We start from the raw sequence: 26,681 nt of genomic DNA on the forward strand, positions 1-26,681 counted from the left end.
GAAGCTGGAAGTGCAGGGTCTGGTTGGGGAGACAGACAACAATGAAAACCTTGTGTGGGGATGGAGAGCTGGGGCCCAGAGTCAAACTTGGGGATCTGAGAGCCTCACTCGCAGTTACCGGCTGGGGGGTCTTGAGTGAGTGATGTCCCATGTCTGAGCTTCGGTTTCCCATCTGGCTGATCAGAATAAGAAGGGCCTAGTGCAGTGGTTAAAGGCTCGGGGTCTCGCTCTCGAGGCCCTAGCCAGGCCACTCCCTGGCTCTGGGAGGACTCTGGCAGGTTCCCACTCCCTGAGCCCCAATTCCCTCCTCTCTCAGGGCAGTAAGTAATAACACCAGTGTTCTGGTTGTCTGGCATGGCATAACGAACTACACCAAAACTCAGAGGCTTAAGCCAGCGATCATTTATTTTGCCCATAAATCTGAAATTTGGGCAGGGCTTGGAAGGACAGCTCACCTCTCCAGGCGGCCTCAGTTGGGGTCTCAAGTGGGGCCAGAGGATCCACATCCAAGATGACTCAGTTATGCAGCCTACAAGCCGGCCGGGGTTGTTGGCTTGAGCTGGCTGCTGGCCAGAGGCCATGACTCCTCTGGGGCGATGGGGGTGGGGCGCTGCAGGAGCTTTGTCACAACATGGCTGGGTTCCAAGAGGGAGCGTTCCATCACACGTGAAGTGGAAAATGCCAGTCTGTGGGCCGAGATGCAGACCCTGGCATGGGGTCCCTTCTGCTGTGCTCTCTTGGCCTGGTAGTCAGAAGCCAGCTGGATCCGAGGGGAGGGGACATAGACCCCTCCTTAAAGATGCAGGCATCTTTAAGCTATAAAACTTAGCCCATTAGTGCAGCCCCCCCGCCCCCCCAACCACACTTGACACAAGGAAGGTGCTCACTCTATGATTACCATTGTCATTACCATCAGTATGGTGAGAACTCACTGATAAGCTCGGAGGACTGACTATGAGCTGAGCAGAGGCCCTGAGCCCAGCCTGGAGTGGTCGGAGCTTTCTGAAGGGAGTGAGCATCTGACCGCCTTGAGCCCAAGCCCAGCTCCACCCTCTGGCTGTGCAACTTTCTTCAGGTCCCTGGACTTCTCTGAGCCATAGTCCCCTGGCCTGTAAAATGAGGATAATGATACCCCAGCTCATAGGGCATTTGGAAGTGTTTGGGCAGATAATGCCTGGGAAGCATGTCACATGGTTCTTGGCGCAGGAAAAGTGGTAATTATTATTATGATTCTTAATTAGGTGAGGCCGCTGGACAAGTTGGGGGGTGGCGGAGGGAGTGAGCAGAGCAGTCCATGCAGAGAAGAGACTGCCTGCAAATATGGGAGGGGAGAGATGGGGCATAGGAATGGCTGGATGTTCAAAGGGTAAGAGGCTAGATGGTGTGACCAGAGTGGGTAGGTCTGGGCCACTCTGGGTCTGGAAGGGATCTTGGATGTTTCCTGAGGGCACAGGGGAGCCACGCACAGGAGGGGTGGGGTAGAAAGGGGTCAAGTGTGGATCAAGGGGTCAGGTGGTGGAGGCTGGAGGGAGGAGGCTGGGAGAGAGGATGGATCTGGCCAGTGGGAATGGAGAGGAAGGGACAGAGCAGAAGGGGAGAGGAGGGAAGAGGGCTCCCAGCCTCTGCATAGATGTGGAACCACACTTGAGATGGAGAACCCAAGAAAGGGGTTGTGTTGGGGGAAGATGCTGAGTTCGGTGGAACACAGGGCATTTGAGGCCCTAGGGGGCAGGGAAATGCAACTCTGGGTCTTGGGAGAGGGTGGGAGACAGCCTGTGGAGACTTGTTCTGAGGGCAGCAGGGAGCTGTGGGAGGAGTTGGAGCAGAGTAGGAAGAGGGTCGGATGCAGGTATCTGAGGCTGCAGGCAGGCTAGAGTGGGCTCAGGTCCACAGTCTGGTGAGAGGAAGCGTGAACTGAGGCCAAGGGCATCAGATGGCGCTCTCTGAAGGGTCACCTCGCCCTCCAAGAGGTCTTCCTGGCTTCTGTTCTCCATGAGTTTGCTACCACGTTTCCGCTGGGAGACCCAGCTCTCCCTGTCTTCACGCAGGGGTGGGGAGTGCCTGGGTCAGATGGGGCCAGCTGATGAGGACCAGTGGGGCAGGGTGGCTGGCTCTGCCACTAGATTGGGGGTGGGGGATCCTGTCACGTCCCACTGGGTCTGGCTTCCTTCCCCGCCCAGGAAGCTACCAGTCCTGTCGGACTCGTCGACCAGGGAGGCACAGGTGCAGGCCCCGGAGTCTCGCTGCAGTGTCCTCACGGGTGCGGCCAGCACCATGGACACCTCACGGGCTCTGCTGCTCTTCCTGCTCCTGGGTAAGTCCCCTGCTCAGCCCCTTCCCCACTGGTTCCCCTGCTCAGCAGACCCCCAACGGCCTCTCCTTCTGTCCTTGCAGCCTCCGGAGGAGGGGTCCTCAACCCCCGAGCCTCTTCTGGAGTTCAGCAACCCAGTTTCTCCCTGGACTCAGAAAGCTCTTCCCAGAGCCCAGGTTCAAAAGTCTCCATCCAACCCCCCAGCTGGAAATTTCCAGATCAGTCTCCGGGTCCAAAAACCACTGCTGCTGTTCCTCATTCCAAATGGTTTCCTGAGGCCTCGAATTTGAGTGATGTGCCTCTCTCCATCTGGTCAGATGTTTCTGCTGAGGGCCAAAAGTTGAGCCTGGACCCTGCCTTCTCTGAAATCCCGGGTTCTGAAGTATTTTCTGTCTTGGGTTCTCAAGTTCCTGCCAAAGACTCAGAGCCCTCCTCTGTTAAGACCCCAGCTTCGAACATTTCAGCCCAAGGCCCAGATCCTGGAGCATCCATTGAGACCCCAAGTTCAGAATCCTCCCCTGAGGGTCAAGATCTTGAAATCTCTGCCCAGAACTCTGAATCCAAAGTAACTACAGTAGCCCACCCCGTGGAAAGCCTACCCCAGCAAGTGGGGAGGCCTCTCTCGGTGCTAGTGGGGACCGCCATCCAGCTCCCTCTAGTTCCGGTTCCCAGCCCTGGCCCTCCTGCTCCCCTGGTTGTCTGGCGTCGAGGCTCTAAGGTGCTGGCAGCCGGAGGCCTGGGGCCAGGGGCCCCCCTAATCAGCTTGGACCCTGCTCACCGAGACCGCTTGCGATTTGACCAGGCCCAGGGGAGCCTGGAACTTGCCTCCGCCCAGCTAGAGGATGCTGGGGTATACACTGCTGAGGTTATCCGGGCTGGGGTCTCCCGGCAGATTCGGGAGTTCACCGTGGGTGTGTATGGTAAGTGGGCACAGAGGTCCAGAGTGCAGGCCCTTTAGGAAGGTGGCTGCTGTCTGATCATGTTTTCTCCCCTGAGGTAGGGGTCCCTTGACAGGGGAGAGGGAGGAGGGATAAGAGGGGCTGGGGGTCAAGATAGAGGTTCTTAAGGGAAGTTGGACCTGGGGATCAAGACCCCTGGAGACTCAGAATCCTGAGTCTCTGAGAGGAGAGAGTGGGGGACTCAGACTTATGGGTCTGTGAGGAGGGAGACTCCTGGGGCTGGGCCCGGAAGTCCTGGGTGGGAGGAGTAGAGAAGGCTGGGGCCTGGAGTCCTGACTATACAGCAAGAGGGGGCCTTGGACCGGGTCCTGAACCAGTCTCCCTCTCCCAGAGCAGCTGCCCCAGCTGTCAGTGCAGCCCGAGACCCCTGAGACAGAGGAGGGGGCGGCCGAGCTGCGGCTGCACTGCCTAGGGTGGAGGCCGGGTCGTGGGGAGCTGAGCTGGAGCCGGGACGGACGCACCCTGGAGGCAACGGACCCTGAGGGAGCAGAGCCACCCCGGATCCGCACAGAGGGCGACCAGCTGCTCATCACGCGCCCTGCGCGTGGCGACCAGGCCCGGTACACTTGTCGCATCCGCAGCCCCTTCGGCCACACGGAGGCTGCGGCCGACGTCAGTGTCTTCTGTGAGTGGGGGTGTGCCTCGGGTCGGGGACCGGGACCCGGGAGCTCAGCCTCCTGAGTCCGAGGCGGAGAGGGGATTGGAGGTCCCCGGAGGTCCCCTGGAGCGCCCCAGGCTCGTGGCGGTGTCCCGGATGACCCTGACTCTCCCGGTCCGGATCCCTTCATCCAGACGGTCCGGATGCGCCGGTCATCAAGGTGTCCTCGGATCGCGACGCCGCCCCCGCCCTATATGTCACCGCGGGCAGCAACGTGACCCTGCGCTGCACCGCCGCCTCGCGGCCGCCCGCCGACATCACGTGGAGCCTGGCTGACCCGACCGAGGCCGCGGTGCCCTCGGGCCCGCGTCTCCTGCTGCCGGCGGTCGGGCCGGGCCACGCCGGCACCTACGCCTGCCTCGCCTCGAACCCGCGCACCGGCCACCGCCGCCGTTCCCTGCTCAACCTCACCGTGGCGGGTGAGCTCAGCCCCTGGGTGGAATCAGCAAATAAAGGAATTACCTGGGAAGGGGGCGGAGTCACAAGAGGGGGCGGGGTCGTTCTAGAAATGAGCGAGTTGTCTTTCACTTGGGACGGGGAGCAACAGGAGGGCACACACATCTGGCTGAAGGCCCAGAGTAACTCGGTGGGAGGGGTTATGTTTGCGAGGAAAGAAATCAGTGCCGAGATGTAGTCTTCTCGGGAAAGAGAGGCCGTCGGTGGGGCTGCAGCTGCCCGCTCGGCCCGGACGTTTCTGGGAGAGGGAGCTGGGTGGCAAGAGAATAGGGCCCGGATGGCGCCTACGGGCCGGTTCCAGGTGCAGAAGGGTCGGCGCGAACGCGCGGATAGGAGGGCTGGAGGGGTGAGGGGGGAGAGGCTGGCCCCTTGATCTCACCCTACGTTCCACAGACCTGCCTCCTGGGTCCCCACAGTGCTCAGTCGAAGGTGGTCCGGGGGACCGCAGCCTCCGCTTCCGCTGCTCGTGGCCGGGCGGGGTCCCCGCGGCCTCCCTGCAGTTCCAGGGTCTCCCTGAAGGCGTCCGCGCAGAGCCGGTGCCTTCCGTGCTCCTGGCGGCTGTTCCCGCCCACCCCCGGCTCAGCGGTGTTCCCGTCACCTGCGTCGCTCGTCACCTGGTGACCACACGCACCTGCACTGTCACCCCGGGTGAGAGCCGGTGGGACTTCTTTCCTGTTTCCCGAGGAGGGGCGTAGTTCTTAGTTCCTTTAGGAAATGAGAAAGGCAGACTTCTAACTCCAGGAAAAGAGATTTCCTTTGTCTTAAACCCTACAGAAGGACCAAGGTTGTTCCTATACTGCAAGCAGGGAAAAGGGCCACAGTTTCTTTCCTGGACCCAGGAAGAGGGCTGACACCTTCCTACTTGTCCCGAGCAATAAAGGCTCGAGAACAATATGAATTCCCCAGTCCAGAACCTGGTCCATAGTATTTATCTCATAAGGCCTTATTAAGGACATCCGATAATGACTGAACAAGAGTGAGTGAATGAGCAGTGCTTCCTTGTTTGGCTAAAGTTTCACAGCGGTTTCCTTCCCCAAAGGGTGGGGCTTGGACTCCAGGATGACGTCTTGACTTGGCTGGTTTTCTTCTACCTGCAGAGGCCCCTCGGGAGGTGCTGCTGCATCCCACAGTGGAGGAAACACCATCTGGGGAGGCAGAGGTGGCGCTCGAGGCCACTGGCTGCCCTCCACCATCCAGAGCATCTTGGACCCGGGAAGGGCGGCCCGTGGCCCCTGGAGGTGGGGGTCGCCTCCGGCTCAGCCAAGATGGGCACAGGCTCCTCATTAGCAACTTCAGTTTGGACTGGGACCTGGGAAATTACTCCGTGTTGTGCAGCGGGGCGCTGGGTGCTGGGGGCAACCAGATTACTCTCATTGGTGAGTGCATTCCTTTCCCAGAACCCAGAAGTCCTCCAGCCCTCTCCAACCTCAGATCCAGTCCCCAGCTCCTTCTCCCTTAGATCCAAGAGTTCAAGCCCTCAGTCCCTTTCTCTTGTAGGCCTAGAAGGCTCCCCAGACCCTCTGCTCCCAGGACATATGAGCCCAGGCCTGCAGCCCCCTTCCCTCTCCCCTCTAGGACCCATAAAAATTCAGCCCCCACCTTAATCCTCCCCAGGACCTTCCATCTCCTCATGGAGGCTGCAGAGAGCCCAGAATGCGGCAGTGCTGACCTGGGATGTGGAACGTGGGGCCCTGATCAGTGGTTTTGAGATCCAGGCACGACAAGAGGGCCCCGACCTGGGTAGAGCCACTACCTACAAAGACTGGATCTCCCTGCTCTTCCTGGGGCCTCAGGAGCGGTCAGCCGTGGTGCCTCTTCCTCGCCGGAACCCTGGGACCTGGGCCTTCCGTATCCTCCCCACTCTGGGGGGCCAGCCAGGGACCCCATCACAAAGTCGAGTCTACCAGGCCAGTGAGTTGGGGCTGTTGGAGCCTTTTCCTGGGCCACCTCCCTTCAGTCTGTTTCCTTGTATCCTGCTTGTCTGTCTGTATCCTTTTTTGGGGGCTATGGTCACAACGACCATAACCCACGTGGCTTGAACACACAGCAATGTAGTCTCTCCCAGCTCTGGAGGCCAGAAGTCAGAAATCAAGGGGTCAGTGCTCCATCTCAGGGAAATCGGGGCTGTGCACCCTCTGAGACTTGGGGCAGAGTCTTTGCGGGTCTCTCCCAGCTTCTGAGGGTAACTGTCTGTTCTTGGCCTTCCTTGAGTGTAGCTGCATTGCTTGGTCTCTGCCTCCAGCTTCCCACAGCCTCCTCCTCCCTGTGTGTGTCTCTGTCTTCTTCTTGTGAGGGCTCTAGTCATCTCGGATTGGGCTCATCCTGATGATCTCTTCTTGACTTGATTGGCTGTACTGTGTCTCCCCCCAAAGATAACTGACATCTTAACCCTCAGTACCTGTGAATGTGGCCTCATTTGGAAACAGAGTCTTCGCAGAAAATTGACTCTATTTCTGTGATAGCACTTTATTTCTGTCATAGCACATTTTTTTCTTAGTACAACCTGTAATTGTTATTAATTGGTGCGTTCATTTCTGATTTCCCTAAAAATTAATCCCCATGAGAGTAGGTATCTGGGTTTGCTCACCGGTGGACTGTTACCTTCTGGTAGAACGCCAGGCGCACCGCTTACTTAGTAAATGCTAAAAGAATTGAGAGTCTGGGGTCCCAGGAATTGGGTTCCTAAAGAGTTGGAGCAGGGGGCTTAGGAAACTTGGGTCCAGCCCTAGCTCCTGCTCTCTTATCCTTCATCGCTCTGTCTCTTCCAGGTCCCACCCTGGGCTCCGGGGCCATTGCTGGCATCGTCCTGGGCTCCCTACTGGGCCTGGCGCTCCTGGCAGCACTTCTCTACCTGTGCATATGGGGCCTGTGCAGGCTCAGGGGTAAGTGAGGGCCCACTGGAGAGGGTCCCTAGAAAGAGACCAGGCTGAACCAGTCAGCACGGCCACAGGCTATTCATCCCGCCTTCTACCTCCATATCAGCCTATCAGAGTGAGGCCCCGCCCCTCACCGAGCTCTCCTGGTCATTAGCTGGGTTGGTGTGTTGCAACAGCCAATGAGGGGCTTCTGTTCCTCGTTCCTCCTCTTTCTAGGAGACGCTCTCAAGAAAAAGAAGCATCCGCCCTCCTTGACCCCTGTGGTTCCCCCACTGGAAAAAAAGATGCAGAGCGTAACTCCAGTGCAGACCTCACAGCCTCTGCCCCTCAAAGTCCCGCTGGAGGACCCTAGCCCAAACGGAGCCCATCAAGTGAGTGTCAGTGCCCCAGTGCCCTGGAATGGGCTGGAACTTTTTGTGTTTTAGAGGAGATGATCTGAGTCTTCTTCCTCCAGCTTTACTTGTTGGTTTACAAAGTCGGTAAATAACCCCCCTCCCTTTTTAATACATAAATATTGGACAGGAATTCCCATCACATTTTTGCTGTAGTTCTTACTACAATTTCTTACTCCAATTTCCCGCCAAAGGAGGGAGAACTCCTTTATTCTTTTCCATAAAAATTGGCAAAACTTCCATCTTCTATCAGATGTGGGATGGAATGTCTTCTCCCAGGTGAAAGGTGGGTTGTTTCCTGTCCCAAGGGTGGGCGGGCATTTCTTTTTTCCCTGTTGTAAATGAGGAGAACCTGGCTAACTCTGACTGATGTGAGCTAGCCCTCGAAAAAGGTGAGTCATGTCGCATTCAGCGTGACACCTGAGGTTGTCCTCCTCCTTTCCTTTCTCTTCCAGGCTGCTGGTCTCAGTCCAGTCATCTCTCCAGGTGGGGGCCCGAGGACTGTTCGGGCAGCCACGCAGGTGTGATCAAGGCCCGCACCACGCAGGAATTTTTTTTTTTTTTTTTTTTTTTTTTTGGGGTAGGACCTCCTGTTTCATCCCCAAAGGAGGCAGAGCCCTCCTGTCCTGCTGTGATTGAAGACTGGCTCTGGGCATGGGACTTCCTGTCTCTCTCTCAGGGCAGAAGACTCTGCTTGTATTTGTGCAGCCAAGGCGCTGTGGCTTCCAGGCTGGGAGAGACTGCTGCCGATTTAACCGTGTGGTTTGCACAGCCTCTAGACAGGACCTACAGGCTTGGTGCTGGACAGACTAGTGGACAGGCAAGGCTTGCCCTATGCTGCTTCAAGCCCCAGGGGGCGCCCAGCCTCATTCTCTCAGAAGGTCTTCCTACGTCCCCCGGTCTCCTCCAGGCCATACCCATTCAGCTGCCAGCGTCTGCATCTTGAAATAGCTCAGAACACATCCTCTCCTCTTTAAACCCTTCTGGGGGTGCCCATTGCCCTTCAGATATTGTCCCGACTCTTCACTGTGATTTTCAAAGCCTTGTGGTTGGGCTTCTGTTGACCTCTGACCTCCCCTTCTGGTACTTTCACCCCTGCCACTCAATTAACAACAGGTTCTGTCCACCGGCTCTATTTTGCCTCTGGGCCTTTGCCCCAGAGTTTGCTTTGCCTGGAATCCCACTCTTTGCCCCGGGTTATTCACTTTTCAAGGACAATGCTAACTGAGCTACAACGATTTATAGGAAATATATATTTGCTCATTCAGATGACCAAAATATGTTTCTCAGATATCTTTGGTCTTGCTTGATCCACAGTTCTTGAAAAACAGTTCAGAGCCCTAAAGGCGAATTGAGTGGCTTGTTATTAATGAAGGTGACTTTTGGACCCGACCCAAAGGGGGAGCTGGTTACCTGGAGGACCAAACCTGTGATTAGAGGACTGGAACTTTCTCACACCCCTCCCTGCCCGCCCCTCCAGGTGGGGAGGGATTGGAGGTTGAATCAGCCAATGGCCAGTGACTTAGTCAATCATAACAATATAATGAAGCCTTCGTATAACCCAAGAGGCCAGCTCTTAGGTCCTTTTCCGGAGAGCTTCCATGCTGGGGGAACCAGAATGCTCCCCTGTGCCATAAGCCAGGCCCCAGGCTCCACAAGGACAGAAGCTCCTTTGTTTGGGAGCTTGCCCTGGGTATTTCTTCATCTGGCTGTTGATTCATATCCTTTAATAAACTGGTAAATGTAAGAAGTGTTTCCCTGAGTTCTGCAGCCAGTCTGGGAAATTACTCAAATCCAAGGAAGAGGTCTTTGGAACCTCCAGCTGTAGGCAGTCGCTCAGAAGCCCAGGTAGCAGTTTGGGGCTTGCAGCTGGAATCCAAAGTGGGGAATGGGGGTGTCAGTCTTGTAGGAGGGACTCTTCACCTTTGGAATCTCAAGCTATCTTTGGAGAGATGGTGTCAGAAGGGAAGTGAATTCTCAGACACCTGCTGGTGTATGAAAATTGGTGTGGGGGGGATCCCCCCAGTATTGGAATTGGGTCCAGAAATCCTAAAAATGTAACCATTACCAGCTTAGGAGGCTGACTTGGTTATGGGTTCAGTCTCACAACCTCTGAACCTCTGGCTTCTCTCACGTAAATCTGTATGTACTAAACTCGTATACCCTCTGCCTCCCTCCTTCAGCTGAGTATGTCATGAAGGCAGAGACCATGTCATTATCCCCAGCACTTTACACAGAGCCTGGCACACAGCAGGCAATCAATAAACACTGGTTGACTGAGCAAATGTTTTGGCGCCAGTGAAGGCTGGGCTTACCACTGTTCTCCCCAGCGTGATGCCTTTTCTCTCTTAGCCGGGTTTCTCATTGGAAATGTAGGGAGTGCATCAGTGAAGATTCCCTTGGCTGCAAGTAACAAAATAAACGGTGGCAAAATAAGTGGTGATTTCAGGCTGGCTCAGCAACATAGCGACCCGGGTTGGCATATTGTCTAATGTGGCAATATGGCTGCTAGAGCTCCAGACATCACCTCTTCATGCAACTGTATCTGAAGACAAAAGGAAGGGAGTAAGGTTCTCCTCCCACACTCCTTCCTTCGACCAACCTCGTGACTGAGGAAAGAAATTTCCTGGAAATCCATTAGCAAACTTGCCTTATTGACCCCAAATTAGCCACATCACTGCAAGGGAAGCTGGGAAACCAAACATCTCAGCTTATATCATGGGAGGTGGGTCTTCTAGCAAAGGAGGAATAAACTAATGCATCTGTCTCAGGGAAGAAAAGGATAAAAGTGAGGTATTCTTGTTCAAGATTGGGATGAAAGAGGCCTTTAGGGAAATAGAGCTCTTGGATCTTTTTGGAAAGGTGAAGCCTGGGGTACTGGGTACCTGGGTCCTCTATATCTTTTCTATATCAGCCTTTTCATTTCCTTTTTAATCACTGGTAAGAAACCTAACACAAATTGGCTTATACTTTCAGGGGAGTGTATTGCTTATGTAAATGAAGGTGGGCATCAGGTAAGCTTTGATCCAGCTACTCAAACAATGTCACCATGGACTCAGTTTCTTTAGACCTTCTTCTCTATACTCTAATGTTTCTACCATTCTCGGCCTGTACATACTACGTTCCCCACCACTGCTATTCCCATAGACCCAAGATCTTCCATGTAACAGGGAAAAGCAATAGTGCAGATCTAGATAGATCTCACATCATTGTGTAATGGGTCAATTCCAAATCTACTGAAAGAGAGAGAGGGTAGAAATGAGGCTGAGGAGGCACCACAAAAGACCCTTGGCTCTCCACTCACCCAAATCCTTAATGACCCTGACACTTGCAGGCAGAGACTTTGGAAAAAGGCGTTTATTGGTGTGGTGGTCTCAACACTCCCCATGAGTCGGAACACACGGCCCCCAGGGCCCCCCCACCCCCTCCCTGGTGTCCCTCTCCCACCCCTCCCCAACCCCCTGGACCCTGGGGATGGAAGACAATGTGGGATGGGGCCCACGCCCCCGTCTGAGGTACAGTCACTGCCCCTTGCTCCCCTCCCCCCCACCCCTGTTCTGATCTCTTCCTCCCCAAGCTCTGGGTGTGTGGTTTGGGGTAAGTGTTTCTAGCGGGTCTCCCAGGAGTCAGAGCTGGCAACTTGACATCTTGGTCTGGACTGGGGATGTCTGTGATGCCTCTCTCTTCCCCACTCTGTGTAAGAGGTATGCATACTGCATATTCCTCCCATCAGAGCTGAAGTTACAGCCTCTCAGCGCCTCCTCCTGACAAGTTGCCCACTCTCAGGGGAACTATAAGCTGGTCACCAGCTGCAGGACAGCTGGAGCCGGGGGGCTATTGCTGGTCACAGTCGCTGGTATGTGTGTGTCTATCGGAGTGTGTGTGAGGGCGGTCAGGTCAGCCTTTGGGAGGTACAGTTGGTGGAGAGGTCGGGGGTGGTAGACCAGCAAGCCCACACCTGTGGGTGGCTGCAGCGAGCTGAGGGGAGCTAGGGGTGGGGTAGGGCAAAGCACTGAGACAGACAGGTGACCACGGGCACCAGTCTGACAGTTGGATGGAAGCACCGATTGGCCCAGATGGGGCCAGAAAGTCGGGGGAGGGAAGGAGGGAGAGAGAGAGTGGGAAGGTCTCAGGCTGCTGAGCCAGTGACGGGGCCTCGCTCGGGCTGCAGGCAGCTGATGGTAGACAGCAAGGAGGCCCAGAGCCAAGACAGAGCTCTCCCACCTGCTCACAAAGGCTGAATGAAAGCTTGACAGGCGAGTGCACGACACCCCTCCTCACTCCTAACCTGCCCAGGAGACACTCTCTCAACAGAGAGGGGAGGGGGTGCTGTGCGTGCATATACTGGGGACGAGGGGAACCTGGAAATCTTCTCACAGCTTCTGCCACGAAGCCCACATACCTACCTCCAGCCAGAGGTGAGAGGCAGCAGCATTGGGGGCAGTAGGCGTGGGGGTTTTGGGGGAGGGAAGATTGCTGAGCCCCTCCCTCCCCCACATACACACGCGTGCAGGCTCATGCTCACACACACCCACTACATACACACGATCCGGTTGACAGCCTGAGCTAAGAGAGGGGAGTGGGGTGGCCGGGGGTGGGTCACAGTCGGAAACGTGAACGGTGGCGAAAATGGCTGTAGAAAGATGCATAATTTTGCGTTATCCCTCACAGTGATGGGTTCTCTAAAGAGCTTTCCTCCTCTTCCTCCTCCTCCTCCTCTCTTCTTCCTCCTCGGTGGCAGAGAGCTCTTCCGCCCCCTCGAGACCCACGGCGCTTGCTCTCCCTTTCTCTCTCGCTCCCGGCCTCAGGCCCCGCGCAGGGGGAGGCGAGCTGCATTGGGTTCTTCCTACATCCTCCACCACAGCCAGCCCAGGGCGGAGAGGAGGGTCAGGGGCCCCGGGGGCCTCGGGGCTGAGTTTTCCAGGGATCCTGGGCCTGGGGAAGGAGAGAGCGTCACAGGGGTGGCCTGGGAAGAGGAGAGACCGTGTGTGTCTTGCTGTTCCCTGTGTCTGCCCTGTCTCTGAGGGTGTCTTTGAGCCTCCCTCTCTAGGGGCTTTCCTTGGGCTTTTGTTCAGTGTGCCTGCTCTCCCACTCTGATCTGGGTCTCAGCATCTCGCCGAACATGACTTCACTCTGCCGCTCAGTCCCTCTCTCAGCCCCTGTCTTTCTCAGATCTTCTTCACTCGTGGAGGTCCATCCAGTACGGATACTATCCAGTATGGCTACGAAGCGTCTGGCAGTCAGCGCGCCGGACACGGGACCCTTGGCTTGTCTCCCTAGACTGGCTACGGCCCCCACTTCAATACTTAACTACTACGTTCCCCTTCTCCCGGCTACTGGAGTCAACACCTGCGATTGCCTCGACTCCACTTCCTGCTTCCCTCTGCCTTCGAAACATCTCCACGCCACAGCGACTTTGCGCCACCGCTCCAGGCCTGGTTACCGCCGTCGCCCCTTCCCTGGTCCCTCGGCCTCCATCTTGCGCCCCCTACAGGCTATTCCTCAAACAGCAGTCAGTGACTCTTCAGAACCGTCAACCCCTTGGTCAGTCCCTTGCTTAGCAGCCTCCAGGGGCCTCACCCTGCAATAGAATAAAATCCGAAATCCTTTCCATGGCCCATGAGACTTTGCCTCTCCTTCCCTCTTTAGCCTGAGACTCCACGGTGATCACTCTGCCCAGGTCACGCTAGCCTCCTTGCTGTGCCTTTGCGTACCTACAGCCTTCCCTCGACCTGCAAAGCTCTTCCCGCAGATCTCCGCGGGGCTGGCCGCTTCTTACCATTCGAGTCTCAGTTCCGACCCCTAGTGGGCCCTCAATGAATCGACATCTACTGAATGGATGCGTCTCTCGCTCAGTCACGTTGCTTGGGTCTCAGCTTGGGTCACTTTCCCAAGTTCGAGGTCAGTCTGGGGCAGTCCCGGCCTCGTCCCCCACCCGGCCCCGCCCCTCCCGATCGGACGCACGCAGGAGGCGCATGGAAGCGCTGGACGTTCCCAGCCGGTTGGCGGCGCGGCACGTGTAGTTGCCATAATGCCGGGCGCTCACGTTGGCGAAGAGAAGCATCGAGCGGGTGCGCTCCGTCTGCACCTTCAGGCCCTCGGCTGCACCGCTGATCAGCCTGCCGGGGATCTGGGTCAGCGATTGGGCCATGGGACCCTGGCGTGGGCCTCCCTCGGGGTGCAGATCCCACTCCACCCCTCCAACTCTCATCCTCCCCCATTTCCCGGAAGCCCCTCATTCTGCCCCCTACCTCAAAGACCCCTAGCTTCGGGCTCTAGCTCCCCATGGGTCCCCACCCACTCCCATAGGCACCCCTGCCAGGCACCCCTACCCTTCAGGGTCACTGGACTCTCCCAGTGTGTGCCCCCAATCTCTATAGGCTCCCAGACCCTGCTGGACCTCAACCCCAATGGTCCTCTGAAGCTTCCTCGCCATATCATGAGCATCAACCCCCAAATTTCCCTGAACAGCCCGAAGAGACAAGGTTCCAAATTCATATCGTGGGGCCCAAGATTTCATAAGCTCCCCAAGACCTCCCTGGGGCCCAGAGGACCCCATCCCCTAGAAGCTGGATCCCCAGTTCTCAGGATCTAGGGCTTGGCTACCTTCCCCCTACCCCCACCCCGCAGAGCACGCCAGGGTGCTGTCCTCACAGTCTGTCATCCTTGTACCACTGGAAGTCTGCAGGCGGCACGGCCATCGCTTCACAGCGTAGGAGGGCAGCCCGGCCCAGGGCCGTGCGGGCACTGGTCACATCCGTGATGGTTGGAGGATCTGGCCAGGGGCAAGATTCAGTGAATTCTCCTAGCGAGGTGAGATCTAAGGGGTTCTGTCCCCATCCCCCTCCTCCCTCCTTCCCAGGCGTCCAGCACTCCCATGCTCCTCCCCTGGGACCCAGGGCCTGCCCCCCCTTTGATGAGCAGTGCCAAGGGGGCTCACAGTTGACTGTGACCAGCACACGGCGGCTGTCAGGCGCCGAGTTGACGCCGTTGTGAGTCACGCACTCATATTCCCCGGCCTGGCCTCGCTGGATGTCAGAAATCTCCAGGATTTCGCCCTCCGAGGTGAAGCCGTCTGTTCGGGGAGGGAATGGGAGGGGGTGGGGCCGGACACAAACACTTAACACGGGACAACACGGGCACAACACGGACACACATCAGCGGGGCAGGCACCGCAGGGCCTGGAGTGCCCGGGTCAGTGTGAGCAGGAGGGGTTTGGGGCAGGGGTGTGGATCCCGGCCTGGGATCTCCTGCTAGGGGTGGGGCAAGGAATGAGGGTCAGGAGCCTGGTAACTAGAACCCAATGGGGAGAGTCCTAGAATTTGGGGATGCAACCAATCCAGGGATCTGGGAGTTCACCATTAAGATCATGAGGCTCACAGAACCCAGTGGGGGGGATCCCAGGATCTTGGAGCTCAAAAAGATCCAGAAACTACAGACCAAAGGAGGGGGTGGTCCAGAGTTCTGGGAGCTTATTCTTGGGTTCAGGGAATCAGGATCAAGTAATTGGGATCAGTAATTCAGATATCTTGGGGCTCATGACACATCACCAGGCTTGGAAGACCCTTTGAGACAAAGGGCATCTAGGGATCCAGGATCTCAAGCCCAGGACTGTGGGGCTCAGATGACCTGGTGTGAAAGGATCCAGGATCTGAGACCGAGTTATTGGGTTCTTGGGTCTCGGGGATAGAGTGATTGGCACCTTTGCTCTCTAAAGTCCCAGTGACTGAGGGTCTAGGGATCTGGGGGGTGGGGGTGGAGATCCAGGCACACAAGGTGCTGCATATCACGTTCAGGTACCGTGGGGCTATGTTTGGGGGGAGCCTAGAGTAGTGGTTCTCAGCTCCATCAGCAGAATCACCTGAAGGGCTTGTTAAAACAGACTGGTGGTGGTGACGGTGGGTGAGGGAGATTCTAATTAGGCCTGCAATGGGTCCAGAAGGGGTATTTCTGGCAAGCTCCCAGTGATGCCGATGCTGCTGGTCTGGGGACCACAGTCTGAGAACGGCTGGGCTAGAGCATCTGGCAGAGGAGATGTAGTGAAATGACCAGGAGATGGGAACAGAGGCAGGGGCCATTGGTTATAACCTGACTTAGGGTTAGTGGTAGGGACTGAGGACCCAGAATTAAGTTAGCCGGTGGGGAAGAGACCAGGGCTACTGGGGTGGGGACAGGGAGCAGGCTGGGGTCCAGCAAGTGAATTAGAGACAGTGGTTCAGCCCTGCAGGTGCTGAAGGCTCTGAGGCTCTGGGGGCTACTGGCGACATAACGGGGTCAGTGGGGAAGGGGGAAAGCAGGTCATGACAAGGTTTGGGGGAATGAGGGATGGAAGAAAGGGGGAGTCTGGGAATCTAGCTAGGGATAAGGGGGATCAAGGGGCCCAGATTGCGGAGTAGGGAAAGGGGTTTTGGGCCAGGGTGGGGTCCTCACCTCGGAGCTGCCTCCAGGTGACTGTGGGCTCCGGCCGTCCCACGGCCAGGCAAAGCAGGTTCACACTGCCCCCCTCGTTCACTGTCACAGGCGAGGAGATGTTCACGATGCGGGCAGGGACTGCAGGCCAGAAGGGGAGAGGTCAGTGAGAGGCCGAATATGGCCTCCAAGGACCCAAGAGCCCTGGCCCCCAGCCCCTCCTCCCTTAGACCCAGGGGATCAGCCAACATTCTCTCTTTCTGAGAATTCCTCTGTGTTTCTCCCTTGACTCTTGGGTCTGGCTCCTTGTCTAACTGCTGGTCTCTTTTTCCTGTTCATTTGCAGTCTCTGTCTCTCTGTATCTCTCTGTCCCTCTTCATCCCAACTTGGTTTTTCTGCCTTCTGGTCAGAACTCCTCCCACCTTATCTCTGTCTACTTTTATTTATTAATTGTTATTATTCTTATTTTAGACAATTTATTTCTATAACAAATACTCATACGGTGCTTCTGGCATGGTAACTCTGTTCTCAGTGTTTTACACAAATTAGCTCATTAAACCTTCACCACCCTGCCACCCCCTGGGGTAGATGTCGCTATAGTCATCAATTCTAACACATATGTCTGTTTCTCCCACCCACTGGAACCTTATTCCAATCAGGAAGGTCTGCCAACATAGAATGCCGGAGTTTAATTGGCGGGGTTATTTCTCTTTTCTTTTTTGGCAGAGCATAAAATAAAGATGCCCCTTCCAGCTGACCATGTCTTGGATCTGATACATGACAGAGTCATCCCATTTTACAGATGAGGAGTCCGAGGCCGCCCGGCTTGCTCAGGGCTCCTCAGCAGCTGGGTGGTCCGGCTTCTGAGTCGGGGCTTGTCATGGGCCCCCTGGGCTGTCTCTGTCTCTGGGTTCCTTTCTTTCCAACTGCTCCCTGTCCTCCTGAGCTCTGTCCCCTGTTGATCTCTCTGTCTCCTGCCCACCTTTCCCTCTGAATTCTGGGGCATCTAGCCACATGGGACCTGCTCTGCACACCCGACTCATTTTCTGCCCCCAATCCCCACAGCGCTGCTCTGTGTCTGGTACCAGCACTGCACCCAGCTGAAGGTCTCAGCTCAGATGTTATGTCTGGGAAGCCGCCTCCTTAGAAAGTCAGCTTCAAAAGGGCAGGGAGAACCCGCCCGGCTCCTTCTCTAACCCTCATGCCTAGAGCACTGCCAGCACATAGTAGGTGCTCAGTAAACAGAGTTGAGGGGAGCCGGTCTTCCCTGAGCACCCCCTCACCCCTACAGCTCTCCTGCCCTAGAAGCTGTCATGCTGAAAGGTCACTTTCTGGGTGGCTGTCCCTCCTTCCGCTTGGCTGAAATCTGCGAGGGCAGGGTGTGTGTCTGCCTCCCACACCATGTATCCCCAGGATCAGGAATCAGACAATTGGCAAGGATGTGAGGATTCCCTCTCCCTCGTGCCCTCCATCCCCTCTGCCACCCAAGGCCCAGCCGAGGGCTCACCGTGGACGATGAGGTAGACCTGAGTGGTGTACGGCTGGTGGCGGGTCTGGAAGGAGCAGGTGTAGAGGCCCTCGTCGCCAAGCCCCACCTGGGTGATGAGGATGGAGAACTCTTCGGGCGTGTTAATGAGCAGCCGCACCCGCGGGTCACTGGTCCAGCGGTCATTGCCCGCGTACAGGATGTTGGAGCGGTTCAGCCAGGCCACACGGGTCACATGCTCGTCAATGAAGCAGCTTTGGGAGGACAAGGGTGGAGGGTTCTTCTCTCCCCCACCCCAGAAGGCCCTCCAGGTTCTGCCATCGTGGGGGCTCAGAGGTGGGGAGAGGAAGGCTCACTGCATCACCAGTTCCCACTGAAGCCCTGTGTGGGAGAAGTGACTGGGCCCACTTTACAGGTGGGTAAACTGAGCCTCGAGTTTGAGCCCAAGTGTGCAAAGGAAGGGTAGCTGATGGTTACTGAGTGAATGTTGTGTGCTAGAGACTGGAAAAGTATCTGAAGCACTCTGGGAGAGACAGGCAGAGATGCAGAGATGAGGAAGAGAGACCCAGGGAGAGGGGGATAGAGACCCAGAGCGAGGACAGACCCAGTGTAGGGAGCAGCACTGAGCGGGGGGAATAAGCCTGGCTCCCATCTGTTAATTGGTCACAGTGTGCCGTGCTCTCCGAACTTGGAATGTGTGTACAAAATCTTGAATCCCTGTGGCAGCCCTCACAGTGGTTATCATCCCTCTACCCATTTCACGGATGGGGACACCCAGGCCCAGGCATAGAACCAGGCCCAGTGTCATGCCCCTAACCACCTCTCCTGACTGACAGGGGCCAGGCTGTCCGTGCAAGTCAGGATTGTCTTCTGAGGAAGGCGACAGAGCGGGACTGGGTGATTTCAGAGTCCCTGAGATCAGAGGTACCTGAGGGTGGCGTTGTCACCTTCGCACACTGTGTAGTTGTCCGCGGGAGAGCTGAACTCCAGGCTCTGGGACAGTAGCCCTGTGGACAGTAAGGGCAGCTCAGCGGGGACTGGACACGTCTGGACACCCACAGACATTTCCCACACCCCGTGGCAAACACAGTTATCGATGTTTCCAGAGACGTGCTACAGACGCACTCGGAGCAAACATACGCAGCCTGTCCCTTTCTGCAAGCTCGCGCTGACTCAGACAGACTGGGACACACAGGCCTACATGCCTCCAAAGACACTGAGACCACATCCTAATCACGGCACACAGACACATGCATGCACACACACACATACACATATTCACAGAAGTCACGCCCAGAGGCACACCCATATACGTACGCAGATACACAATGGCATAAATGTGTATGCAGACATGCACACACGTGTCCACACGGTTGCTCACATATTCACAGTGTACACACACACACACACACACTCTAAGTTCAAGGACACACGGAGCCATATATAGACTCACACAGGTGCACATACAGATACACAGATGTACACGTACACAGGCACCTACACATTCAGGCTCATGGCGCACACACATACAGATCCATGTACACATAGCAATTCAGAAACACAGGGAAATACACAGTCACCCACACGTGTACGCAGACCTACGGACACAGAAATGCGGACACATGCTCCCCAACACAGGCGCGTGCGCGTCTCCACTCAGACACGCTGCTATCGCGGATGCACAGATTCGCCCTTGGGCCCTGTGTACAGCCAAAAGGACGCGACTCAGACACACTGGCCTGCCCATGCTTGCGGGGCACACCTGCAGGCACACACCCACGCCAGCCCGCACCCTCCAGCGCAGCTCATGGGCACCATCGCCCAGCAGAGCCCACACCCCCATCTATTCATGTCTGTGGACCGTGGCCAGTGGGCTGGACCAGGGCCAGGGAGTGGGGGCTGGGCACACAGAGGCGGAGGCGGATGGAGCCGCACAGGGCGGGGGAGAGGCTGGATGACCTTGGATGCCTGGGGAAGGAGGGCTCGGCATGGGGCTGCCCTGCCCCCGCCCTCGCATGAGGAGCTAATTAATCTAATGAATTAATTGCCCGTGCCGCCCCAATGACTCCCATGGGCCCTCTCCATCAGCAGCCCCTCAGGACTGGGCTGGGGCAGAGCCAGTGTGGAGGGCTCCCCTGGTCCTGGGGCTTGGGGTGGGCCCTGCAGCCCCTCCCCATGGCCAGAGTCACTTCTGGATGCAGGGAAGGGGCCTGCCTGCACCCGAGCTGTGCAGAGTGGACACGGCCACACACAGCCCTGGTAACAGCAGGAGACGGCCAGTAGACAGACACGCACAGAGACAGACACATCGCCGCGGCCCAGGGAAGACACCCAGAGCCCAGGCTGGGCCAGGAAACAGTCTGACACTCCAACATCCAGAGGGCAATGGGGCCTGCTCGGGAGCCCCGGGTACACACACTCCTGCTGACACACAGCCCAGGACCCATGCCCAGCAGAAGGTCACCCCACTGTACACAGATAGACCCACACCGTCGCACTGACACCAACAGCCCCACACGCAGGTGGGGGCTGTCTACATGCAACCGGTTACAGCCCCATCCGGGGGCCATTGCTGGCTCTCTCTCTCTCTCCCTCTCTCTCTCTCACACACACACATACACACTAGCCTCATCAGTCACGCTGACACTCCAGCCAAAGGGCCATGCTCACCACCCCCCACCCCTGCACTCTGGAAAGTCGTGCAGAAAGCTACAGTGTGCGAGGAAACGGTTACCCTGTCACAGCCTCTCAAATACAAAGGAGCCACCCTGGGCCAAGAATCGGGTGCAGGCAGTCACGCTGTCACCGACGATCAGATCACACACACACACACCTCCCGCACACACACACATGCCACGGGACCTGTCATACTCCTGCTCACACACTCACAGACCTGGGCTTCTCCACTTTGGCCCCACTGACTTTTGAGGACAGGTGCTTCTCCCCTTTGGGGACTGTCTTGTCCCCACCAGGGACTGTGGGGACTCCATACCGCTATCCCTGGGATCTACCCACTGGATGCCAGTAGCTGCCCCCCTTCACAGTGGTGACGATCACAACTGCTCTGGACATTGCTCCATGATGCCCCATAGGGGGAAAAATCCCCCCTCCTCCTCCGGTGACAGCCACTGTCCAAGGTTACAGGAGGCCTAGTCGTGAAGACGGAGCTGTCCAAGGTCCCCCACGCTTCAGGGGCCCAGGGCTCCTGAGCTAACTCCTGGGCTACACCAGCTGCCGCTGGCGAGAGCAAAGCCCGCAGACACAGGCGGACCTCAATCCTATGTCCTGGCAGACGGAAATACAGACACACACTCCTTCCAGAGGGATCTTCCTAACACTCAGAGCTGCCTCTGCTTCTCCCGTGGCTCCCTCCTGCCCCCAGGACAAAACTCAGCCCCCCTCAACCTGGGTCCGAGACCCTGGAGTCACTCTCCTGCTTTGTCTCCCTGGGTGTGTGACCCAGGTCCACATTCCTCACTTTTCTCCTGGTCCCTCTGTCCCACCGCTTATGACAAAAATGCTTCTCCTTCTCCAAGGTCTATTATAATGAGGCCTCTCCTAGGAGAGAGAGCTCGTATGAGCTCCTGCCCTACTCCCAGGGGACCCTGGATCTGAGTCATCTGCTTCCCCCACCCACTCCTGCAGGGCAGAGCCTGGCTCAGACCATCTGTGTCCCCAGCACGCCCAGCTCCAGGCTCAGCTGAGGGCAGTCCCAGGAGGTAAGAGATGAAGGAATCCGAGTCTCAGACAGGTCTTGGATTCTTGGTCCCTGTGTCATGAATCTGCATGCCTGTCTCACACAATTCCCAGATTCCAGGATCAGGACCCTTCTCCCTGCTGTGTGACCTTGGGCAAGTCCCTGCTCTTTCCTGGGCTTCGGTAAGTGGAGGTAGGGGTTGGGTTAGTCATTCCACACCCACTCAGTCCCTGAGCACTGCTCTTCCTTCTGTCTCGATCCTTTTCACCCCGGATCCTGTCTGAGCATGTGTCCCTCACCAGATGGGAGCCCCTCAGGGAGAGGCCTGGGTCTGACCCACCTCCAGGGTTCCAGCATTGCTGGCTCTGGGCCTGGCCCACAGGAGGCCTCGAAAGATGTTTAGTGTAAAAATAAATAAGCCGGTGCACATGAGACCCACTCTGTAGGAATTCTGCTTGGAAAACTCTCCCTTAATTCTGGGAAGCCCTCCTTACCCCCTCTAAGCCTGGTCTGTATTCCCACAGTGCCTGGACTACCTCCATTAAAGCTCACATCACACCATGGTGGCCATCTGTTGTCTGTTTCCCCCTTCAGACTAGAAGTTTCTTGAGGGCAGAGCCTGGGTCTAACTCAGGTCTGTATCCTCAGCATCTCCCAGCATATGGCCTGACCCTGGAAGGCCTTGGGAAATACCTGTTGAAAGAGTAAATGTAAAGAGATATGTACAGCATGTGTCTCCAACTCTTGAACTGCTATTCATCCTTCAAGACCCAAACTCAAATGCCCCCTCCTCCAGGAGGGCCTCCCTGACTGCTCAAGACAGAGAATCTCAACCCTTTCTACTGGATACCCTCTAACTCAGCTGGGACAGTGTTCAGGGGTGCCTGCCCAGCCCGAATCTTGGCTGTGTCCCCCAGAGCTGGGTTTAGCCCAGAACAGGGAAGTGTTTGTAGGAAGAATGAATGGTCCTAAGAGACTGGATAAGAAAGCCGGGAGAAATCTGTGCTAAGAGAACAAATGTCTGCCCCACCATTTCCTGGCTGGGTGAGCCCTAGACAATCTCAGCCTCAGTTTCCCCCATCTATAAAAAGGAAAAAAAAAACCCAACAGTCATTCCCTCTAAGGGTTTTGTGGGGCATTCCATGAGAACATGCAAGCAAAATGTTTAGCTCAGCGCTTAGCATGCAGGAATGGTCCAATAAATGCTAACTGTTCTTAACAGCATCTTCTTTTTTAAGAAACATCTATTGCTATCCGGGGTTCGGTGTCAGTCCCCCGGGGGTGGGGGTGGTGGACCCATTGCTCTGTGCCCTGCACCCACCAGAGTTGAGTCGGCGACTCATGTCTGGTTGCCCTGTCAGCATCTGCTCTGACACCACCATGCCAGCATAACCAGGCCACTGAAAGAACAGACTGGGTACCCGGGCTGCCGGGGTTCGAGCCCCCGTACCACCAGTTACTTGCACAAATTCCTTCACCTCCCTGGGACTCAAGTTTCCCCCTGTGTAAGTGGGGATGATCATTGTGCCTCCTGCATGGCGTTGCGGGTGGAGGGGATGATGACAAGAGGTCACCCAAGCAACAGGTTCAATGCAGAGCCTGCTAGCTGAGTGCCTGCCCACAGCCCCCACGTGTGCTGGCTGATGGGATGATGGTGCGACAGGTGCCCCAGCTGGTCTGGGGGGCCAGTGGTGACTGGAAGGACCCACTCGGGTCCATGCCAGTCTGCACTAGTAGCCTTCATACCCCTTGATAAGTCAAGCAATGAAGGTCACATGTAGGTGAGTTTCCTCCCCTTAAGTGAGAAAGAGATTTCTAACAGATGGAGGGCCTCTGGTTGGAGATAAGCACCTCCTGCTACCCCTCAAAGGGGGAACTTTGGTGAAGCTGGGACTCTCCAGTGGGGGGAAGCTTGGATTCCACAGTTCTGGAACCCACCGATGGGAAGCCAAGGCCCACAAGGGTGGGTGACTTGTGGCGGTCACTCAGGAAGCTGTGGCAGAAGTGAGGCTGGACCCAGGGAGCGGTGGGGGATGCATTGGGAGGGGGTGTGGCTCTGGCAGGGAAGAGCTGGTGAGAAGGGGCTGGAACCCCCAGATCCCCCTTCCTCTCTGCTGACCTCCAAGTGTAGGGGCTGTCCCAGGACAGATGTCTGGACTCCCTGAGCCAAGAACCCTGGAACTATCCATTATACGTTGGCTGCTCCTTTCTGCTGGTTCCCACCTCAGACCTTTGCCTCCACTGTTCCCTTGGGATCTTTCAAAGGCTGACTTCTCTCCTTTCCTTCTGAACTCTGCTCCCTGCAGCTCAGACAGGGCTCTCTCAACCACCAGAGCTCCCATGGTCGTCCCTGAAATCACTCTTAATTTCTTTACACTACCCTTCGTCACTCTCTGAGATTACCTGTTTACTTATTTGCTTGTTTTTCTTGTTTCTAGGTTTTGATCTCTCTCCATCCCACTAAGATTGAGGGCTCCTTGACTGCATTTGGCTTGCTCACTGTCGCGTATATACACATCCCCAGTGCCCAGAACAGAGACTCTGTGCTCAAATATCCAGTCCGGACAGACCGGGTGCTCAGAGGAACATGGACAGTGGCCAGCACGCCCCGTTCTGCCTGCCCCACTCCGTCCAGCACCCCTCACCGGCTGGAAGTGAATATATGTATGTGTGAGTGTGAGTGTTGGCATAAAGAATTTAGAAAAGAAACTAAAGATAGAACCATATCTCTGGATGCCAGGGAGCTTAAGTTAAGTGGGGGGGAAAAAAAAGCCAGTTGCGGAGAAATGGGCTTATTTTGTTTCTGTCTCAGGGAAAACATCAGCCAACAAACCAACACCTTACATGTGTTCAACTGTAATGTGTGTCTGACTTTGAGTGAGGGAAGCCGTGACCTGGGCTTTCTCAAGAGAGTGCAGGGAGTGCATGTCGGAGGGGCGGAGCCAGGACAAGGTGGGGTTTGCTCTAATACATACTTGTAGAGGGTGTATGTGTGTGCTCACTTGCATGCATTCCTTCTGGAATGTGAAAAAGAGCAAATGAATCGGTGAGGAGAGGAAATGCAATTTTGTGTATGCCCCCCCCCCACACCCAGCTTTTTCTCAGAGAGCCCCAGCTGTCAGTGGGTGGGGCTTCTTGCTGCCACTTAGATCTGTCTCAGACCAACCCCCAATGCCTCTTGCCCTAGTCTCTGATGGGGAACCCAAGGCCTGGCAGTGGGAGAGGACTTGGTCCTAGGTCACAGACCGCCTCCTGGCTCCAAGAAGCTCCCAGCTCAGGATGTGTACACGACAGCAATTTCTGGGATCTGGAAGATTCAAAGTAGAAAGTGGGAAGTTATCTTGAGACTGAAGGAAAAGAAGGGGTGGTGAAGGGAGAGGGGAAGAAGAATGGGGGTCACGAGGTTATGAGGAACACGGAAAGGAGGAGAAGACAAGGGACAAGGAAAGGACAAGGACAAAAAATGGGAGGTGTCAGTGACCAAAATGGGACGTGATTTTCCAGGAGTGAAAGGATCGAAGAACAAGGGGGCCAGGAAGAGACAGGTGCGTGTATGACGATGAGAAGCAGGGCCCAAGGCAGGGAGGGCAGATGTGAAATTGTACTGAGGACGGCAGGGATGGAAAGACAGAGACCCAGAGACAGAGACAATCGGGATGTCCCCCAGAGTTAGGGAGCCTCTGGAAATGACCTAAAGAGACGAGAGACACAGACAGAGCGTCAGACGGTGATTCAGACAGGTCAGGCTGGAGGAACATTGGAACCTGCTCCAACCCACTGAGGCTCCAGTCAGCTGAGGTCCTGGGGCTGGGGGGTCCTGCGCGCAGGGCCCTGTTTGTGTGACTGTGGATGTCTGCAGGCGCAGCTCTGGGTCAGACCGGTGACGGGTGTTTATGTGTCTGTGCGAGACCTGGTGTGTGTGGGTGGGAGACTGAGAGTGGCTGCTTCCTTGAGACTGTTGAGGTCTCTAGGTTGTCCCTGACTGTGTGTCCCTGACTGTGATCCTTGGTTCAAGGCAGGGCCTGGGGGAATCCTCCAGAAGCTCTGAGTTAACCCTGATCCCTGCCTCCCGCCTTCTTGCTCTTGCCTCCTCTCCGCAGGGGGCACATCCTGGACCATCCCTGGCTGCCAGCCCACTGGGGAGCCACAGGGTCCCAGCAGCCATCCACATCCTCTTTCCAAAGACTGCCCAGCTCACCCCTCCCCACTCCACACACCAACCCCCAGCCCCACTCCTCTCCACTCTCAGCAGGGCTGAGATTAACCCATTGACCCCAGGTTAACCCTTTCCTTCCCACCCTTCCCAATCTGCCCCTCTCTCATCCTCAGTCCAGCCTCTGAACCCTGCTACTCAGCCAGAGCTTCCTCCGTCTGAGTCCCCAGCCCAGCGCCCCCAACTTCCTGGATCACCAGCTCCATTCCCCTACATAACTGCAACCTCCCAAACGCGGGCACTTTCTCCCCACCTCGATGACCCAGCTGGGAGGCCAGAGCCCCTCTTCTTTTACTGGCCCTGGGAAGGAGGTCTGTGGATACCCCTGCCGCCTTCTTTTACCGACCCTGGGAAGACACCGTCCCCCCACCTTTGCCCAGAAACGCCCACCCCAGCCCTCAGGCCAGGACTCCCTCAGGGAATGTCTTCACTCAGAGATGAAGACCCCCGCGGGGCATCCCCTTCCCCTCCACACCCCAACTCAGTTCAGAGAGCCTGCCCAAGCACCCTTACTTTAGCGTTTGATCCCTCTCCCTGATCCGGAGCCGCAGACTCCCGCCCCCGGGCCGGGATCAGGTGTCCGCGACCCTCTCGCCGGCGGAGAGAAGCCGACCTCCGCCCCTAGGCCCAGGCTTCAGCCCCGGGACGCGGAACGCTGCCCCCGGGGCACGAATCCGGGCGTCCCCTTTCCAGCCAGGGGGTGCAGCCCCCGCCCCCGGGCCCAGACCTCAGCGTTCGGGGGGCCTCCCCTTCCCCGCCTGGGATGCAGCCTCCCACCCCCAATCCCCGCTCGGGACCCCGGCGTCCCGGCCGGGCCCCCCAGCCCCCGACGCTGCGGTACCTCGGCTGATGACGGCCAGGCCGGCCAGGGCGGCGGCGGCGAGAAGCCGGAGCCGGGCCCCGGGCGCAGGGGGGGGCATCGCGGCAGCGGTGGCGCGAAGGGGGAGGGGAAAGGGGGGGCCGGTCCGGGGCGCGCGAGGCCGGGGGGAGAGGGGGAGGGGGAGGGGGACCCCGCCTGCGGCTGCACCGGCCCGGGGGGCGGCGGGGGCGGGGGGAGGGGGCTGGGGGGGCGCGACGAGGCGGCCGGAGCTGCTGCAGACCCGGGGAGGGGGGCGGCGCTGACGGGCAGGAAGGCCGACCAATCAGGGGAGGTGGGGGGCCGGGGAGGCGGGGCCGAGGGGGGGTTGCTTGTTGGAGGGAGAGGCCTTTGTTACTGCGGCCGGG

At 57.0% G+C, this 26,681-nt stretch overlaps 2 protein-coding genes across 2 annotated transcripts; one reads left to right on the forward strand and one right to left on the reverse strand.

Moving 5' to 3' along the window:
• Positions 1 to 2,050: 2,050 nt before the first annotated feature.
• On the forward strand, positions 2,051 to 8,191 carry VSIG10L (V-set and immunoglobulin domain containing 10 like). Its single transcript, XM_044260492.1, has 10 exons — positions 2,051 to 2,314; positions 2,395 to 3,231; positions 3,602 to 3,895; positions 4,063 to 4,347; positions 4,778 to 5,032; positions 5,482 to 5,760; positions 5,999 to 6,295; positions 7,153 to 7,266; positions 7,477 to 7,631; positions 8,108 to 8,191. The coding sequence occupies exons 1-10, from the start codon at positions 2,071 to 2,073 to the stop codon at positions 8,177 to 8,179; spliced, it is 2,832 nt and encodes a 943-aa protein (XP_044116427.1). The 5' UTR covers positions 2,051 to 2,070; the 3' UTR covers positions 8,180 to 8,191.
• Positions 8,192 to 11,188: 2,997 nt separating this feature from the next.
• IGLON5 (IgLON family member 5) lies at positions 11,189 to 26,377 on the reverse strand. The gene is made up of 8 exons (XM_044260493.1): positions 26,299 to 26,377; positions 18,476 to 18,554; positions 17,569 to 17,801; positions 16,083 to 16,202; positions 14,593 to 14,727; positions 14,307 to 14,427; positions 13,617 to 13,771; positions 11,189 to 12,587 (listed from the first exon to the last, which is right to left on the reverse strand). The coding sequence occupies exons 1-8, from the start codon at positions 26,375 to 26,377 to the stop codon at positions 12,499 to 12,501; spliced, it is 1,011 nt and encodes a 336-aa protein (XP_044116428.1). The 3' UTR covers positions 11,189 to 12,498.
• Between the last annotated feature and the right edge of the window lie 304 nt (positions 26,378 to 26,681).

This window comes from Neovison vison, chromosome 7 (assembly GCF_020171115.1).
Source record: "Neovison vison isolate M4711 chromosome 7, ASM_NN_V1, whole genome shotgun sequence".
Taxonomy (NCBI): Eukaryota; Metazoa; Chordata; class Mammalia; order Carnivora; family Mustelidae; genus Neogale; species Neogale vison.